The sequence below is a fragment of the Parambassis ranga genome, chromosome 15 (assembly GCF_900634625.1).
Source record: "Parambassis ranga chromosome 15, fParRan2.1, whole genome shotgun sequence".
In the NCBI taxonomy this organism is placed as follows: domain Eukaryota; kingdom Metazoa; phylum Chordata; class Actinopteri; family Ambassidae; genus Parambassis; species Parambassis ranga.
In genome coordinates this window covers 13,922,747-13,940,255 of record NC_041035.1, presented here as the reverse complement: position 1 = coordinate 13,940,255, position 17,509 = coordinate 13,922,747, and the positions used below count along the sequence as shown (strand labels likewise).

At 42.2% G+C, this 17,509-nt stretch overlaps 2 protein-coding genes across 7 annotated transcripts in view; both read right to left on the bottom strand.

Annotated features, from left to right (window-relative positions):
• The window catches only part of marchf8 (membrane-associated ring finger (C3HC4) 8), a 63,474-nt gene extending 60,892 nt beyond the window's left edge, over nucleotides 1-2,582 (bottom strand). For all 3 annotated transcript variants that reach the window (XR_003671789.1, XM_028422680.1, XM_028422682.1), the window contains exon 1: nucleotides 2,455-2,582. The gene's annotated coding sequence lies outside the window, so the exon portion shown is untranslated. The remainder of the gene's footprint in view (nucleotides 1-2,454) is intronic.
• Nucleotides 2,583-5,399: 2,817 nt separating this feature from the next.
• zfand4 (zinc finger, AN1-type domain 4) lies at nucleotides 5,400-17,480 on the bottom strand. Of its 4 annotated transcripts, none has more exons than XM_028424196.1 (10): nucleotides 17,150-17,480; nucleotides 15,774-16,079; nucleotides 14,461-14,536; nucleotides 13,719-13,786; nucleotides 13,442-13,628; nucleotides 13,023-13,167; nucleotides 11,197-12,423; nucleotides 10,552-10,606; nucleotides 8,969-9,086; nucleotides 5,400-6,582 (listed from the first exon to the last, which is right to left on the bottom strand). In XM_028424196.1, the coding sequence occupies exons 2-10, from the start codon at nucleotides 15,955-15,957 to the stop codon at nucleotides 6,447-6,449; spliced, it is 2,196 nt and encodes a 731-aa protein (XP_028279997.1). In that variant the 5' UTR covers nucleotides 15,958-16,079; nucleotides 17,150-17,480; the 3' UTR covers nucleotides 5,400-6,446. The 4 variants fall into 4 exon arrangements, with proteins under 4 accessions (XP_028279997.1, XP_028279995.1, XP_028279996.1 ...); XM_028424194.1 differs by having other exon boundaries at nucleotides 15,774-15,977; XM_028424195.1 differs by having other exon boundaries at nucleotides 11,197-12,420; nucleotides 15,774-15,977.
• Nucleotides 17,481-17,509: the final 29 nt, after the last annotated feature.

Genomic DNA, 17,509 nt, shown 5'->3' with positions numbered 1-17,509 from the left:
GTAAAATACTGGGGGAGGCACACTTCACCATCACAACCAATTGTGTCAAACAATGCCAGCAGTTAATTGGCAAAGAGGCACCACTGGAGCCTTCAGATACTTCTGATTGCATTCTCTCCTTTTTTTTTCCTGCCCTCCAATTACGTTCCTTGGAACATATCACTGAAGACAGAAAGTGTGAGTTAATTTACAGGCACACAATGGGCACAGTCTATTAGGACGGCAGGCTGCTTCTCTTACTGTTTTAGCAGCTTAGCAGGCACCGTCTCAGTTGCCCTCTTCCTCCTGTTTGGAGTCATAATTATGGCTTTTTTACTTTCTCATTTCTCCCTGTGGTCGATTCCGTCAGGACGACTGAAGACTCGGGAGTATGCTTGTAGTTCTGGCAGTCCCAGTCTGGAAACCGGCAAAATCCCTCACTGTCAGAAAGAACACAATCCAGGGCCAAAAGAGGAGAGCGATCTGTATGTGATCATATGGGGGACATGGCTACTGGAAGAGTAAAAGTACTAATTCATCCTAGCCTTGACTGTATAGCACTGATGTAGCTCAAATAATAAGTGTATGAGAGGTCTGTGCACTCAACAGCTTGAAAGCAGCTTGTGAATAAAGCACTGAGCCCTCCTTGTAGATTAAAGACAATGAATTACTTCATGTGTTCTTTTTTTTTTTGCTCAGCTCAAGAGCAAAACCAAGAGTAGAGCTCCAACCTGCCTTTAAAAAGGCCACTGTTGTTCAGCCTATGTCAAAAACAGTGTTTTTTCTGCTGGAAAAGAAGCCAATTTTTAATCCAAGAGTTTAAAATTGAGGGACGTGGACTCATAGCTATAGATTTCTGAAGATGTTTTACCACTCCCCCGAGGCTTTATCAACTCTCCCCTGCAAAATATCTTCAAAAAACTACACAATGAGTCCAGCTGCCTCATTTATAAATTCTTGGATATAACATGATAGAGTCTTCACATACATAAACTAAACTATATGCTGTAATCCCATGTCACAATGCAAGATTACAGACAAAAATAAGCATTTTGTTATTGGCAAGCTGATGCATGCAAACTCCAGATACCAACAGGACAATGAGCCTTCTTATCGCAACAAGGCTTCAGTATGTCCCCCAACACTAGCAAAGACATAACCAAAGGCTACACTGATGTAACACACACAGACACACACAGAGCCGCTTCTTCCACTTCCACACACAGTGATGCAGATGGTATTATAAGAAGCCATAATTGACATGAAGCCAAGACTTGTTACAGATTGGAGATGAGTGGGGAGGTGGTGGCCCTGCCAGAAACAAAGCAAATACCACAGCAGGCAACTTCCACACAGAGGAACAGAGGGCTTTGCAGCACACTGCAGCGCTTTGCTGCATCTTACACACACAAAAAAGAGCTTTAAAAGAAACTACAAGTGCAAAGCACAAACATGGACTCTGGATGAGCAGCAGATGTGGCTCACAGCATGATGATGGAACAAAGTGAGCAAAGCTGCAGCCAATGAGAAGACGGGGTTGTAATGTGAGAGCTACTGTAACAGTGTTGACAAACCTCAGGAAAAACTAGAGTGCTCAGCTAGAGTGTGGGGTTGTTGTTGTTATTGACAGCTGGAGATGGCACCATGTAGAATACAGAGCACTCCTCTTCTTGCCTTTATTCTTCATAATGAGGCAACACCCAAGCAGTTGCATTGAGACATACAATCAATGCAAAAAACAAAACAACACAAAAAAAAATCCAGCAGGAAAAGCTTCAGTGAAACCAAAGCAAACAGCTGGGACCTCAGCTGGAGAGCAACATGCAAATCTGAGCATGAACACCCCGGTTCTCAGTAAAAAGAAGAGACAGACCCGCTGCTAGGCTGCGGCCGTGAGGTGTAAGAAAATGCACAACAACAGCAGTGACTGAAATCTGTGATAATCTCATGTCAAACGGTCTGTTTGAATACACATTTCCTGTCCCATCCTATTCCACTGCACGCGTACGGAGCGTCATGCAGGCTCCGGGAAAACTAACAAAGGCTCGCTCGGTCTCTTGGGTCACACGCGCACACACGCACACACACACATACACACAGATAGAGAGAGAGAGACCTAAGAAATAAATATCAGAATACATTTTTCATAGCCCACAGTTGTTCATACCTTAATTACAACAGGCTGCGGTGACCGCCACCAGGGACTGACTGTGCTTCCGTTTAAAAAAAAAAAAAGGCAAATTGTCACACTGTCACATCCACAGTCCAGACACACGTCCGAGCGGCTGACCGACCCTCAGCCGCCTGCCTCCCGGTAATAAAGCGAAGAGGCGCAGCAGAGACAGAGGACGCGCGCACACACACATTCTCTCTCTCTCTCTCTCTCTCCTACACACACACACGCACGCACGCACGCACACACCAGATCTGCATTGTAGCTAATGTTATTTAATAAAGACAATAAAACGCACTCACCGTTGTGTTTGACAGCGAATGTGACGACGTTCAGTGTTTATATCATTGTCGCCCGCCGAGCAGCTGTGTGTAGTGGTGCGTCACTGACTTCCGCGTTAAGATGGGAGGGAGAGAGAGAGAGAGAGAGGGAGGGAGAGAGAGAGAGAGAGAGAGAGAAAGACGCGAGGAAAAATAATGAATTTAAAGGACAGGCGGCGCACGCGGGCGCACCGAGGGCTGCGCGCTGCTGATAGGCTACTGATGAACATCATGACGTCACAGGGCGGGGGGGGGGGGTGAGTCCACTAAAGGTGATGATAGTCAGGCTGATATTTAAAGCTGCACTAATTAAACGAGCTGTGGCTTAATGTGTAATTTAATAAGAAGAAAATAACACCACAGGGAATAAACTTTACTCTCTCTATGGAGTGTTTAGCATATTTTAAATGAATAGTTTTGCTTTTCTGGCAGCAACGTCTGCCTGCTAAATGGTCAAATGAATGACTACCAAATGACTCAATTCTCAGTGTATGGTTATTAAATGATGTGGTGCACATCATTACACTTGGATTGTTGGATTTATTTATGTTTTTGGGACTGTTTCTATAAAAAGAAGCAAAAAATGCAGCTAGCCAATAGATAATAATTTCCAGGCCGTTTTAATATAGTCTTCTAGTGGTCATTATTTCAGTTTATGAATGGACCGCAGTGTATGGACTCAGGAGGATCACTGTATGTTCTGTAACTCCACACCCAGAGAGCCCCCTCGCTCAGACTGCAGTACGCTGAGAGAGGCTCACTCACTAAAGACGGGAATGTATCTCAAAGCCTCGGCTCTATCTCTGTGAAACCTGTCATTGTGTTTGGGCTTATTACTGATGCACAGACCGCCACGCCGTCCTTGGGGTGGGGACAAGGGAGCCTCTGTGCTCTGTCTGGACAAAGTGGGCACCTCAGAAGTGAGTCTGCCAAATTGTCATGCATGTGTCTCTGCGTCAGAGAGATATAGGCAGTGCTGCTGCATGGTGTTTGAGAGGCAGGCGAAAAGAAGCATAGCTGTGATGCTAAAACAAGAAACATGAAATCCCACACAAAGGGATACACTCACATTTACATGGAGTTTGAGTGGTGTCACAACTCATCCAACAGGGCCAACAAGCGTCTCTGGTGAAACACATTAGAACAGGGTGTGTGTGTGTGTGTGTGTGTTTACTGGGAGAGTGTAAGGTTGACATGCAGAATTCCATTTAGCCACAAATAGGTTTCATAAGAATCTGAAAGCGACACGGAGAGGAAGAGAATGATGGGATGGTGAAGGACCTCCTGGGATGGAGCTTATCCTGGGAGGTCAGAGTCTGTCACAGGTGTGATTAAAGCTGAGACCAGCGAGCTGATGTAAAAGACATTCTTGTTTTCAAAGATATTCTCAGTGTGTGTGTTTGTGTGTCCTGCCTTCTTTCAGAGAAAAGTGGAACCTGTCAGACTGGATTACCTTGTGTTTTCTCTGCACACATGACTCAGCTCCTCTTATATAGGTGCAGCTGTAGCTTTCAAGACAAAACGAAACAAGACAAATTAATTACTCTTAATTCCACTGGATTGTTTGGCTATCAGTAGCACAATAAAAAAAAAGTTTTCTCTTCAAAGCTATACACATTAGTGTGAGTAAGAACTTCCATCCTCACTGAAGAAGGTTTCTTCCTCTAAAAGCCATGTTTGGAAAAAGAAAATCATTGTTTTTCGCTCTGTAAAATATAGACTTGCAGCTCTTGGCAGAGTTACAAAAGGCAAGCTGAGCTATTCTGAAACAGAATGTAGAAAATAGGCATGCGGTTGGTTGTGTTTTTTTGTGATACACTGCTCAGGAACCTAATCAAATACTCTGACAAAACATGTTCGCATCCCAAAATGTACACCATGTTATATGGATTAAAGATTTCATTCTTGCAAAACTATGGCAGTGATTTTCACTTTTAAAACTCACATAAGCCACACCTGATTCAGTGGAGATGACTTTTAAATATCCATATTTTTCAATCCGACTGCTCCAAAATATATTGCAGGTTTAGTCCTACCCATGTTACCCTGGATTAGAGTTCAAATATGAATACAAACCATCTTTGATCCAAAGCTTTAAAATCTATAACCATGGATGAGAAAAGGAAAAGAAAATGCACAAAAGATTAACAAAGCAAATGAGTGAAGTCTGCAGGCATGGTGATGGCCTCTGTGCTCTGGGGTGCAAAGCAAAAACAGGGTGAACAGCCCTGAAGAGGGTCACATTACGTCAGGGGCCCAACGATTCAATACAGGGAGCTAACAAGACCTCTTCCAGCAAGCCAATGCACCAACCCAAATATGTGTAAGTTACCACTGAATAAAAACTGATGATGGATTTAAGGTTATAATATTTTGAAGGTTTTTGAAGATTTCAGGGAAAGTGTCCGAGTGTCAGTGCCTGGACAAAGAGATCTCCGTCCCTCAGGGTCTGTAAACTTTTATCATCAATGTATTTTTCCAAATTCACCTGGAGGTGCTACAAACTCCAAGCCTCTTCATGTTAAAGTGCATTCATCTGCCAAGTGAATAAGCAGTATTTCAGCAGTATAGTATGCTGTAGCCCAATTATAGTGGATCAAAGCCAGACAACATGCAGGAGGAAAGTGAAGATAAAAACACAGAGATGTGACTCAGGTCAGGGTTCGTCTGTTCTGCAGGAACAGCAAAAGGAAAGTAATAATCACTGCCTCTACCGTCTTCTCCGTAACCCACACACAGAAATCTATGTTTTTTACTTATCCACTGACAGCTGATTAGATATGCATATATAAACTACTAAATCACTCTCCTGACAACAATCACATACAATCATAACACATTTTTTAATGAACGCTAATGAAGGCGTTCTGATGTTCAACCAGGTTCGAAAAATGTTCAGCTGGTTGCTAAGGAACTAAGTGAGGGTCTAAATCAGGAGGACAGGGCAGTTAATGCATCAAAAATGAGTTGAGTGGTACCAAACAGGAACTACTTCCCATCCACTTCACAGCAACAAAAACAGAAAGGTTAAACATTCAACGGGTCGATAAAAAGGGAAGTGAAACGGCACGTAGATTAATCTGACGCAACACCTGTCGGAAATCTCAACACTTCTACATACAGCAGCAGCTTACAGTACATATGGAAACTTTATTAGATCAAACCCCTGTGGATACGTTAACATTATTTAAAGTTTTTGCAACAGCTGAGCATTAAAAAAAGACTTACAAAAGATTTTTTTTATGGCAACCACCTTAAGACACATGAACACCATCCTAATACAGTTAACTTGATTACTGACATTCACACCTACACACGTTGCATACTTGCTATTTCAAAACCAACCTTTAAAATTTAAATAAGTAGTATTTATTAATAAATATTTCATCAATAAGTGGGTGTACATTTCTCTTTTTTTAAAGTTACTGATGCCAGTCTGTATGTGCCCATTTAAGAAAGATGTGCAGGATATAAAAATCTGGACAACATGAACACTTTGTCAGACACAGAAAAGTATGCAGCCTCCCCTCCTGCCACAAATACACCAGAAGGAAAGTGTAATGTATAAATATGATAGTTCTAAAGTGCATCTGTCAAAGACTTGTCAAATGAGAAGTCATGAGCGGTCCCATCAAAAAAATGTATATGTCTGGACGTGCAGCAAAAAACTACCTACCATACATGCACAGATTATTTTCTTTTCACGCAAATGGAAAAAAGAATAGCTGAAAACATTTTCACATTGTCAAGACATGATAATTAGTTCTGTGCCAGTCAGTCCTCTTGTTTGTTTACACTTGGCTTCACAGAATATTTTATTTAAAAATGTACGCAAACTTGGCTGATAAAAAAAGCACACAGTGGTGTAGAAGTTCCTTCTTTCTGCTAGAATTTCCTTTCAGTTTTGTTTTGCCTTCATGCGGTCGGTTAGTCCTCCAGGTCACCTCCTCTGTCAGAGGTGAGGGTAGTAGGGTCTAGATTTTAGGCAGCTTAGGAGCACTGATAAGAGGGTTGGTCTCCTGCAGGAACCGTCGTCCGGCACTCTTGTAGTCATAAGTGCAGTCATGTGTCTCTGCGTAGCGGTGGGTGGCGCAGAAGTTGTGACCGCACCTGAAAGATTGAAATGTATTTAATTATAGCATACTGCTTTTCAGACTTCAGAGTCAGCAAACAGTCAGTGACTCTGTCTGAAGACATCATATGATCAGGCCCTAGGCTATTCTGCTGAGAATACATGGGGTCAAAGTCTTACTTTTATACTTCTTTTCATACTGAATGCAGCTTCCCTACCCTTTTTGTGTAGACAGACATTTCCATTGTGTAAACAAATGGTTAAATATATATATATATATATATATATACATATATATATACACACTCAACAAAAATATAAACGCAACACTTTTGTTTTTGCTCCCAAGTTTCATGAGATGGACTTGAAGATCTAAACTTCATTCCAGATACACAATATTACCATTCCTCTCAAACATTGTTCACAAATCTGTCTAAATGTGTGATAGTGAGCACTTCTGCTTTGCTGAGATAATCCATCCCACCTCACAGGTGTGCCACATCAAGATGCTGATCTGACATCATGATTAGTGCACAGGTGTACCTCAAACTGCCCACAATAAAAGGCCACCCTGAAATGTGCATTTTGTTTCTGCTTTATTGGCGGTCTGGGGACTCAGAACCAGTCAGTATCTGGTGTGACCACCATTTGCCTCATGCAGTGCAACACATCTTCTTCGCATAGAGTTTATCAGATTGTCTATTGTGGCCTGTGGAATGTTGGTCCACTCCTCTTCAATGGCTGTGCGAAGTTGCTGGATATTAGTGGGAACTGGTGCACGCTGTCGTATACGCCGGTCAAGCACATCCCAAACATGTTCAATGGGTGACATGTCCGGTGAGTATGCTGGCCATGCAAGAACTGGGACATTTTCAGCTTCCAAGAATTGTGTACAGATCCTTGCAACATGGGGCCGTGCATTATCTTGCTGAAACATGAGGTGATGTTCATGGATGTATGGCACAACAATGGGCCTCAGGATCTCATCACGGTATCTCTGTGCATTCAAAATGCCATCAATAAAATGCACCTGTGTTCTTCGTCCATAACAGATGCCTGCCCATACCATGACCCCACCACCACCATGGGCCACTCGATCCACAACATTGACATCAGCAAAGCGCTCACCCACACGACGCCACACACGCTGTCTGCCATCTGCCCTGAACAATGTAAACCGAGATTCATCCGTGAAGAGAACACCTCTCCAACGTGCTAGACGCCATCGAATGTGAGCATTTGCCCACTCAAGTCTGTTACGGCGACGATCTGGAGTCAGGTTAAGACCACGATGAGGACGACGAGCATGCAGTTGAGCTTCCCTGAGACGGTTTCTGACAGTTTGTGCAGAAATTGTTTGGTTATGCAAACCAATTGTTTCAGCAGCTGTCTGAGTGGCTGGTCTCAGACGATCTCGGAGGTGAACCTGCTGGATGTGGAGGTCCTGGGCTGGTGTGGTTACTCATGGTCTGCGGTTGTGAGGCCGGTTGGATGTACTGCCATATTCTCTGAAACGCCTTTGGAGACGGCTTATGGTGGAGAAATGAACATTCAATGCACGAGCAACAGATCTGGTTGACATTCCTGCTGTCAGCATGCCAATTGCACGCTCCCTCAATGCTTGTGGCATCTGTGGCATTTTGCTGTGAGACAAAACTGCACATTTCAGGGTGGCCTTTTATTGTGGGCAGTTTGAGGTACACCTGTGCACTAATCATGATGTCAGATCAGCATCTTGATGTGGCACACCTGTGAGGTGGGATGGATTATCTCAGCAAAGCAGAAGTGCTCACTATCACACATTTAGACAGATTTGTGAACAATGTTTGAGAGGAATGGTAATATTGTGTATCTGGAATGAAGTTTAGATCTTCAAGTCCATCTCATGAAACATGGGAGCAAAAACAAAAGTGTTGTGTTTATATTTTTGTTGAGTGTATATAAACCCTGTAAAGACAAATCAAATACCTCTGTAGTATGTTTTAATCTGTGTTTTTTTTTTTAAATCAGCAACACTACTTCACACTTTTTTTCTAATCTCTGATGTTGATTAAAACGCATTTCCCATTTTATCACAACAGTAACCAGCAGCAGTCTCTTGATCACAGTAGGGAGCTTAACCACTTCAAGTGGCCAATATTGAGAGATTAGAGTTACACACTGTTGCATCACATTCACTGTGTTCTTGCAGGACATGGCCCAGAGGAGAGAGAAAAGATCCATACTGATGTCGTCAGGGGAAACTTTGATAATGTTAATGTCTTGTGGCAGAACGAGCAGCGAGCGGAGATAAAATGATGAACCAGGAAAAGACCACTTTGTACTAAAAGGCCTGCTTCAAGGACAAGACTGATGAAACATTAGATCTCATTTAAAGTCAGGTAGAAAGTTAATGTGAGGAAGTGAGTGAACAAGCAGGTGTACCTGCACTCATAGCTGTTGGCCAGCCCAGTCTTCTTGCCACACAGGAAGCAGTGCTTTGAGCTCTTCTTCTTGGTGCCTGTGGGAGCCTTGACTGGAGGTAGGTGGTATGTTGGAGTGCCTGAATGTAGAGAAAATGTTTTTAATTTACTTTACAAGAACTAAAGTGGAATGAGTACTTGTAAAGTGAAAAGGCCAGTGATAACTCTGGGCTCTCGTCTTTTAATGCCACTTTGTTCAGTATTCCTGGTGTCTGCACACAGTCGAACTGAAGATGTTAGGAGCACTTTGCTTTTTGTACTTTCTGACAGAGTCATTTGCTTTCATTTGGCTTTGTTTAACATTCCACAGACTTTAAATTTGTTCAAGCTAGATCCATCAGCCTAATCAAGGTGCCATAAAAGATAAGATCAACATGAGTCATGAAGCACTAGTTGGGGCCGTTCAGTCATACTTGGCTTCTGACCAAACCTCAGCAGGGATGTTACCAGATGTCAAAAGGCAAAACACCTGTTGTTTTCAAGTCTTTGCACTTTGCTGAAACCTCAGTCATTGATTTGACTAATGTATTATAATAATAACAATAATAATTCTGTTAATTCTAGTTTGGTTAAAACTCAAAAACTAAGTACTTTATGTTGTAGTGAAACAGTGAGGTGATGTTGACTTTGTGTTACCTAGAGCTCTATGTAGAATAGTTAATAATTACATTCGTATCCGATTTATTGGATCATTTAGTGAATGGATTTTCTGTGAATAAATTACATAATTATTAAAATATCAAGTTGCACCCTTCCTACTATATTAATAAAAAATATGCTATAAGGAAATTATAGACTTCAAAGAAAAAGTATAAATAAATAAAAAGTTTACTTGCTTGTATAGATGCAGATGTTTAATGAAAAAAGTCTAAAGTTTGTATGCTTTTAAATTCCTTAGGCTTAGAATGAATAGCTCTCTTTTACAAAAAAATTCTCTGCATCAGTTTATTGTGGTTTGGTAAATAAGAATTCAAAGTACCAGGGAAATGAATCCTGAGACGAGAACAGAGCTGAATGCCAAGTGCTACAATTACCGTTATAACTAGCTCACCACTGCAATACAGCATGGTGATAAAAACGGACAGTGATTTGAAGATAACTACACAGAAGGATGAGTTAGCCTGGGGGAGGCAATCACAAAAACAGCAAAGGCTATTACTAAAATGATGTTTTTGAATAACCCATTCATGTTTGGTTACAGCCAAATGATTTTATTTATATAACTTGGAAGATTCAAACGGAAATGTGATTCATGTTTATGAACAAATGTCTATGGTCCAGGTAATAAATAACACTGAAAACCTTGACTTATGACTTGGCATTCAGATCTATACTCTCCATTATCAAACTAGGGATATTAGTGCCCAATATGGACAGATAGCTGGGGTGGACTTCACCCCTGTGGCATTGCATACTACATGACAATGCTGTCACTAGTGCCATCTTAGTTTTGATCTCTTTGTCTAACATCTTCAGTCCTTAAATGTCCTTTCCATCCACCTCAATGCACCTACTTCTTTGAGGGCTGGTGTTTGTCTTCCTTACCTATAGCCCCAAACGAAGTCAAAACTCCCCCAGCTGATGCAAGAGTGTTGGTCGTCTGAGAACACAAATGGCAATACAAAATCTGTTAGAACAAGTCAATAAAAACAACTGCAAAGCTCAACCCTGCACAACAAAAAAAACTTAAAGTTGCCAGCATTACCGGTTGAATAAGAATGATATGTACACAATCTTCCACAGGAATTAATCCCACACATGTTCATGCAGATAAACATGTGCCAGAGAGCTGATGAGAAATCTGATACAAAACATATTCCTAACAAGCCTTGCATCATCCAAGACATGCACAAAATGTGTCTCAAATCTCCTTTTGATTACCACAGGGTGATTTCAATATTCAAAGAACAAAATGCTAAACATGCAAAGTGACGTCCAACAACACAGATTTATCCAAAACCAAGCTTAGTTATGTCTCAGCTCTTTGAATGAGAAAGAAAGTTTGCACATGCATTTAATAAACAATTTATAACCTATCAATCACCCTCTGCAGTCTAGATTCAAACAGAATCTGAAGACACAAATACTGCAAAACACTTCTCATTCTTGGAAGAGTAAACCATAATCTGAACATCAAACACAATTTCCCAAATTCAATCTTTGCAGCCAACACTGATGTTATGTGCTCACCATGTAAGAAGCTGCTGCTCGGTGCAATGGTGACATTTCTTTAATGAGATCATCCTGAAGGAGCCTGTTAGCGGGAATAGGTGGCAGTCTGGAGTCAAGGCTGCTCTGTCCTGAGGCGGTGACAGAAGGCAGTGCAAGTCCTAGACACTCTCCAAGGCTGTCCCTCCTGCTGCTACTGCTATCTGGAGCCCTTGTGGAGAGAGATGCCAAGAGCTCAGAGTTCTTCAGGGACCCCAGTGGCTCCTTGCAGGCTTGGTTTGCAATCTTAGTAATGTCTCTTGCTTCTCTCTTGGAGATGAGCTCTGGCCTCTTTCCAGGTGACTCTATTTTAACACCACGAAGGCATGGTGGATGAGTTAAAAAGGTGGTCGAGGGGTAAGAAGACGTGTTGCCTGGGTTCACTGAGGATTGTGCTTGAAAGTTAGGCTGTAAACAGGAGAGTGTGGAATCAAAAGGCTGAGACAGCAGTCTGGTTGAAGTTGATGATGAGGTGGAGGCAGGTAAAGGAGAGGAAGGGCTGATGCTAAATGATGTGCCAAGCTGTGTCCCATCAGTTCTGCTGGTGAGTGTATCACTAGTCCCAAGTGCCCATGGATTAACTGGGGATGACGAGTGCGGCAGCTGACGCTGAGCCCCAAACTCGAGGGACTGCCGACCACCCTCTGGCTGGGTGGACACATCGAGACTCAGAGGGTCTGACAGTTCCCCAAACAGTGTTCCAGATTGTGTTGGTGCGACCAGCCCAACAGCTTCCTCTAATAAACCCAGACCGACTGCATCCCCTGCTGGCTCAACTGGGTCAAGGCTGGCTTCAGGTGGCCCCCTTGTACACAGAGGAGGGAGCTGAGGGTACACACAGTCCCTCATTAACCGGGAGCTGCCAATATCCAAACGGGACACTTTAGGAGGGGGACGGATCTTTGCAAATGTTGGGCACATCTCCCATGGCTCCTCCTCCTCAAGCATATAGCAAGATGGCGAAGGGAAAGAGGGAGGGGGCCGCCTTGGGATGGACAAATGGGCAGAGGTGACTGCAGCAGATGACAGAGAGGAGTCTACAGATTCCTGGTCTACAATTGGAGGTAGTGGGGCATTCGACTGCCGAGGCTGGTTGATTTGCTGAAGCGAGCGGAAGAGACGGTGATGATGTCGTAGACTGGAAGGTCCAAGAGAGGCGCCACAGGGATGTGGGCTGACGGGGGCCCGTGGCTTTACCTTTGCTGACTTCTGGAGGACAAAGACAGACAATTTTACTAAAGTGTCTGGAAAATAAGCTGTATATTTAATAGCTTCCATCGGTAGCTTCAGGCTGCTAGTATAAATAAATACTATACACATAAATAAATTATAGTGCAAATACAGTTTTATGTTCTCAAAATTGCAAAACTGCATGCTCTTTCAAACATATGACTATTAGTGTTTGGTGTAGTGCACAGTGTAGATATTATACAAAATAGTTGCAGACTACAATTTTCAGTCTCAGATTAACACAAGGTGTTTTTTGATGATTATATTTGATTAACTGAATCTCACTCAGCCCAATCTGAAGCTGCAAAGAAGAAAGGCACAACACACAAGTATTGAATCTAAAGCATTTTCTGATAAAAACCAAAATTAAATGTCTCCACTCGATGATGCGGTGACTTTATTGAGAGCGTTATATCCTTTCACATAAGGGAAAAATATCTGTTCAATCTCCTTTAAGTGACAATTTAATTTAAAAAAGGTTAAAAAGTTCAATTTGAGTAGAGGCTGTGTTTAGACAAGGCTGTGTCATTTAGACAGTGAGGTTTTAATGTGTTTCTTTGATACCAGTAACATCCTACCTTCTTGCTGAGGTTCATGTCCTCCATCTTGGCTTTGAGCAACTTCATTTTAAACATAGTGACCGAGTTCTCAAGGTTCTGTTGTGCAGCTGCAGAACTCTCACTGTCCTCTTCTTCTGCATAAACATTGTACACCGAGCCACCACTAGAAATGTGCCAGGAAAAAACAATGCTCTTCCCGTTAATGATCTAACAGGGTTAAAAAACATGCAGCAGTTGTACCGTATTCCTTGGGTGGTGGGTGGGGTCACTGCATTTATCACTACAAACATGACCTCAACTGCAGCAATTCACAAAACTATCACCGATACTATTGTCCAGACATTTCTGACTGTTTAGTTACATATATGAGCAAACTGTTCGTCCAATTAATATATATATATATATATACATATATAGGCATGAGACAAAATCCCTACCTAAGAGATTCAGATAAAGGGGTCAGGGTACCATCTCCCCTGTCAACCACTCGGAAGAAGTTGAGCTGGTCTCCCTCGCGATAGACCACAAATGTGACTTGTTTGTTAGACAGATTTTTCTCCCATCCGTCCTCCTTTGTGCCCTCCATCAGATCGGCCTCTTCTTTTACAGGATCCTCCATCGTTACTGACAAAAGAGGAACCAGGAATCAATAAATGTTCATTTTCATTTAAGATCTATTATGATAAAAACTATAAAAACTAATTATTTTATTACCTCTCCTGGTGTTAATTGGGCCTCCCCTCATAGCCAAAACCAATTTCAAAGTGCAGCCTTCTGCAATGCTACAAAGACAAACTAAATGAGATTCGTAGCAGAGTAAAACATGTCGCTTACAGTGATCTGATGTAAACAAACACATCAGGAGAAAAGGAAATATACAAGTAGTGCAAAATACTTTACTTATGAGGCAGTCTATGATCTCAAGTAAACGGCACTTCAAGATACAAGATAATTTTCAGATGAACTTAAGTACAGCACTGGGAATTCCTCTGGAACATTTGGTGCATATGAGCAGCTGTTTCACTGCCTCCTCTGCTTCTAAAACTTCAAAAAGCCTGCTGCAGTCAGTGATAGGGGAGCCAAGCAAGATCTCACCAGAGGCTGTTCAAGTGGAAAATTAAGTGACAAGCATTTATAACAATGCCACCATCTGCAGCCAGCAGAGCACTGCAGGCTGGAGTTCTGCATCTCATAAACTGACAACTCAAGCAGAGGGGCAAGTTCTCCAAATGTGACCAGTATGTCACTTGTCTAATCTACATGTTGAACTAGTGAGTCAGCAACACCAGTGTCACAGCAGGCAAGCTTTTAGAGTGCACTTACAGATGATTCTTAATGTATATTTATGTTCTGAAACACTGCATGTAGCTGCTCTAATGACCTTTACTGTCTGTGTGATTTACGGTTGGCCTCAGTAATCTCAAGGAAAAGAAAACGGTCTGAAGGCATGGCTTACCCATAGTCATGTAGACAATGTTCATCATCCAGCTCCACATTGTTCCAGATGAGATGCTGCTGGGCAACAGGGATGCCTTTAAACACAGTCAGAGAGAGGGTAGGAGTGAAAACAACCAGAGCTGACAAGAACCAGTTCACATTTCATGTAATACATTCACTAATTTGACTGACAAGATTCATACAGAGACAAAGAAGCATGCATACACAACCACACACAATAGCGCAACACTGAGGGTAATTAATGTCTGCCCCCTAAGGATAGAACTATGTAATTGCTGAAACTAAACAAATAAAAATCTTTTTTAAAAAGTTGATGAGCAAAAAATGTCCACACAATATAGCCTGCTTAAAATACCAAAGGTCAGTTGGACTACTATACCCATATTACATATTTTATTGCAAATGAGACCTAAATAAGTCTCCAGCAAAGAGATGACTGCCAAATGAACTCTCACTGCTAGGAATGAGACGGAGTGTATGTGAAGTCAGGAAGCTGTCTGTGCTCAGTCAATGAACTTGCTGACCCAGGGCTGGAGGTAAGCCAGTGTTAGTGAGTGAGCACTGGTCTCTTCATTGCAGAGAGGTATGCTCCATCACAAACACCCAGGCTTGGCTGATAGACCTCATCACAGAAGGAGCACAGAGAGGCCTCTCTGGCCAAAACTAAAAACAGCAGGGAGGAATATACAGAGAGTTAACTTGATCTACAACAAAGGAAGCCTAAAAGACAGCTATGGTCATATTTTAGGGGTTGGGTGGGGGTATTTAAATAAATAAGAGCTAACAGTCATTCAATTTAAATTAATTCCAACTCATATATCAGTCCTGTTATAATGTAACAGGAAAATAACAATCAGAAGAGATCTGTACAGACTAAATTTGTGGTCTTTTCCAATAGATAAAAGATCAGATTTCAAATGAAACTTGATAGTCCAACTTGACACTTACTAAGCTGAACAGTGAAAACAAAGTTAAGTCAAGGTGCTCTGTTTTTTCCCCATCAGCTTCCCTTAAGTGCTTAACAGCACAAACAACATAAAACACAGAAAATGCAGTAAAAGTACCTTTACAAATAAATCATAAACAGAGTAGGACACCTTAGAAGATATCTTGGTATGGTCTATTCAGTCTGACAAACAAATACCATGACAGGATGTAAAACAGCAGCTGTCAAGAGAAGGCACCCCTATTACAGTGGCCTCAGTTTTTAAAATAACCCACTTTCCTTTCTCAGTTAGACAATATTCTGGATTGTGAAATATTCATGTATTAGCCGAAAACATGCAAAGTACGCATTAGTAAGCTTTGTACCTTCAAGTCTCTGGATCTTCGCTTTCACTGAAATGACAGCCTCAAAGGGCAAAACACGCAGCTCAAAGCAGGTCCCGGTCAGGGTCTCTATGAAGAGTTCCATAGTGTCATAGAACGGAAGCTTGTACTGAAAAGCTCCCACACTGTCGTCATTAAAGAAGGGTGGCTCCTTCCGGTTGGTCATTTTGGCAGGTGGAGAGAGAGCTTTTAGGAAGATGGTAAAAACAGGGGGTGAGCCCAAGATGACGGAGAGAGGGACTGCTCACTGGATTCACTACTGTCACGCATCATGCAGGATGACCACAGCTGTGAGAGGATGCAAGAAACAATGCAAAAGGTTTGGTTAGTTAAACTATGTTGAACCTCAGCAAGCCATCAGAGGGTTTCCTACACAAAGCCTTTATTAGGGCCCCCACAGGCTGCTTAGAATAAACCACACGTGGCCATCAGGGCTAAAGCACAAATTTGGGCCTGCCAACAGAAAACACAAATTATGATTTTAAATAGGCAAAATATGGGATAAATCACTATCCTTACGTGTAAAGAAGCTCCCGATTCTGTTCTGAGATAACAGATTATTACACTATTCACCTCTTCATTGTCTTTAGTAATAAGTTTGAGGTAAATTCTGAATGATTGGACAGACAGAGTGGGTCCCCACTCCGCTCTCTTGCTCTCAGGTTAGAAACAACTGACAGGTTATCTGTGGCAGCAGACACGTGCAACCTTCTCATGAAACATTCAGAGCAGCGTTAAAAGCCCTGGCCAAAACTCAAGAAGATCAGGTGTGTTACATAAGCTCATTAGGGGTATGAGGTGTCCTGTGGCTGACCACAGCCTTTGGTGGATCATCTCTCTTGTCACTTGATTCAAATATTTGACAAGCCGATGTGTGGGAAAGTTACAGCAGTCCATATGTCATTTATTGTCAAAAACATTTCATATGTTACAGTTTTCTATTACAAGCTATAATGTTTCGTGGTTTACGGCTGACACTAACGACCAAGACATTGTTGTTAATAGACGAGGCCCGAAGTGCATCCAGACTTAGGGGTTGTCTGAGGAGACCATTACCGAAACAAAACGGTTAGTTTGTCATGTCATAGACAACGTTATTTACGGCTTGCCTGTAGCTATATTTGTCCTTATAGCAAAAAGCGGTTGATCACAACAACACAACAGAAGCCATGTCGGTGAGAACAACATGAACTAGGTTAGCTAGGCTGCTTGACAACGAAGATGAATGGAGCTGCACATCGTTCAGCGGCTAACGTTAGCAGAGAAATGTCACACGAGCAGCTTTTAAAGCAAACACTTTAACAACACAGTTTAAAAACTGGATTTACATTAATATTGTAAAGTTCAAACTCACTTACCAGTATATTCTCCACTAACACGGCAGGAAAGCATGTCTTAAGCGACCCTGCTAGCATTAGCTTTCGTTGCCATGTTAGCCAACAACTCAAACAATGGCTACCTTTCTCCGTGGTTGGCTAGCAGGCTGCTAGGCTACATCCATTAAGCTGTGTCCGTCCTGTGCAGCAGTCGAGGGTATCAAGATGTTCGGAACTATACAGCACCTCATCACGTTTACCCGTTAAAACTACTTACGGAACAAACTATATTGTCTATCGCTGTCGGTCCCCGCGGTCCCCTGACTGGGGACATCGTCATACCTGTCAAAAACGACTGAACAACACCTTTGTGACTTCATTTGATTGACAGACAAAAGAACC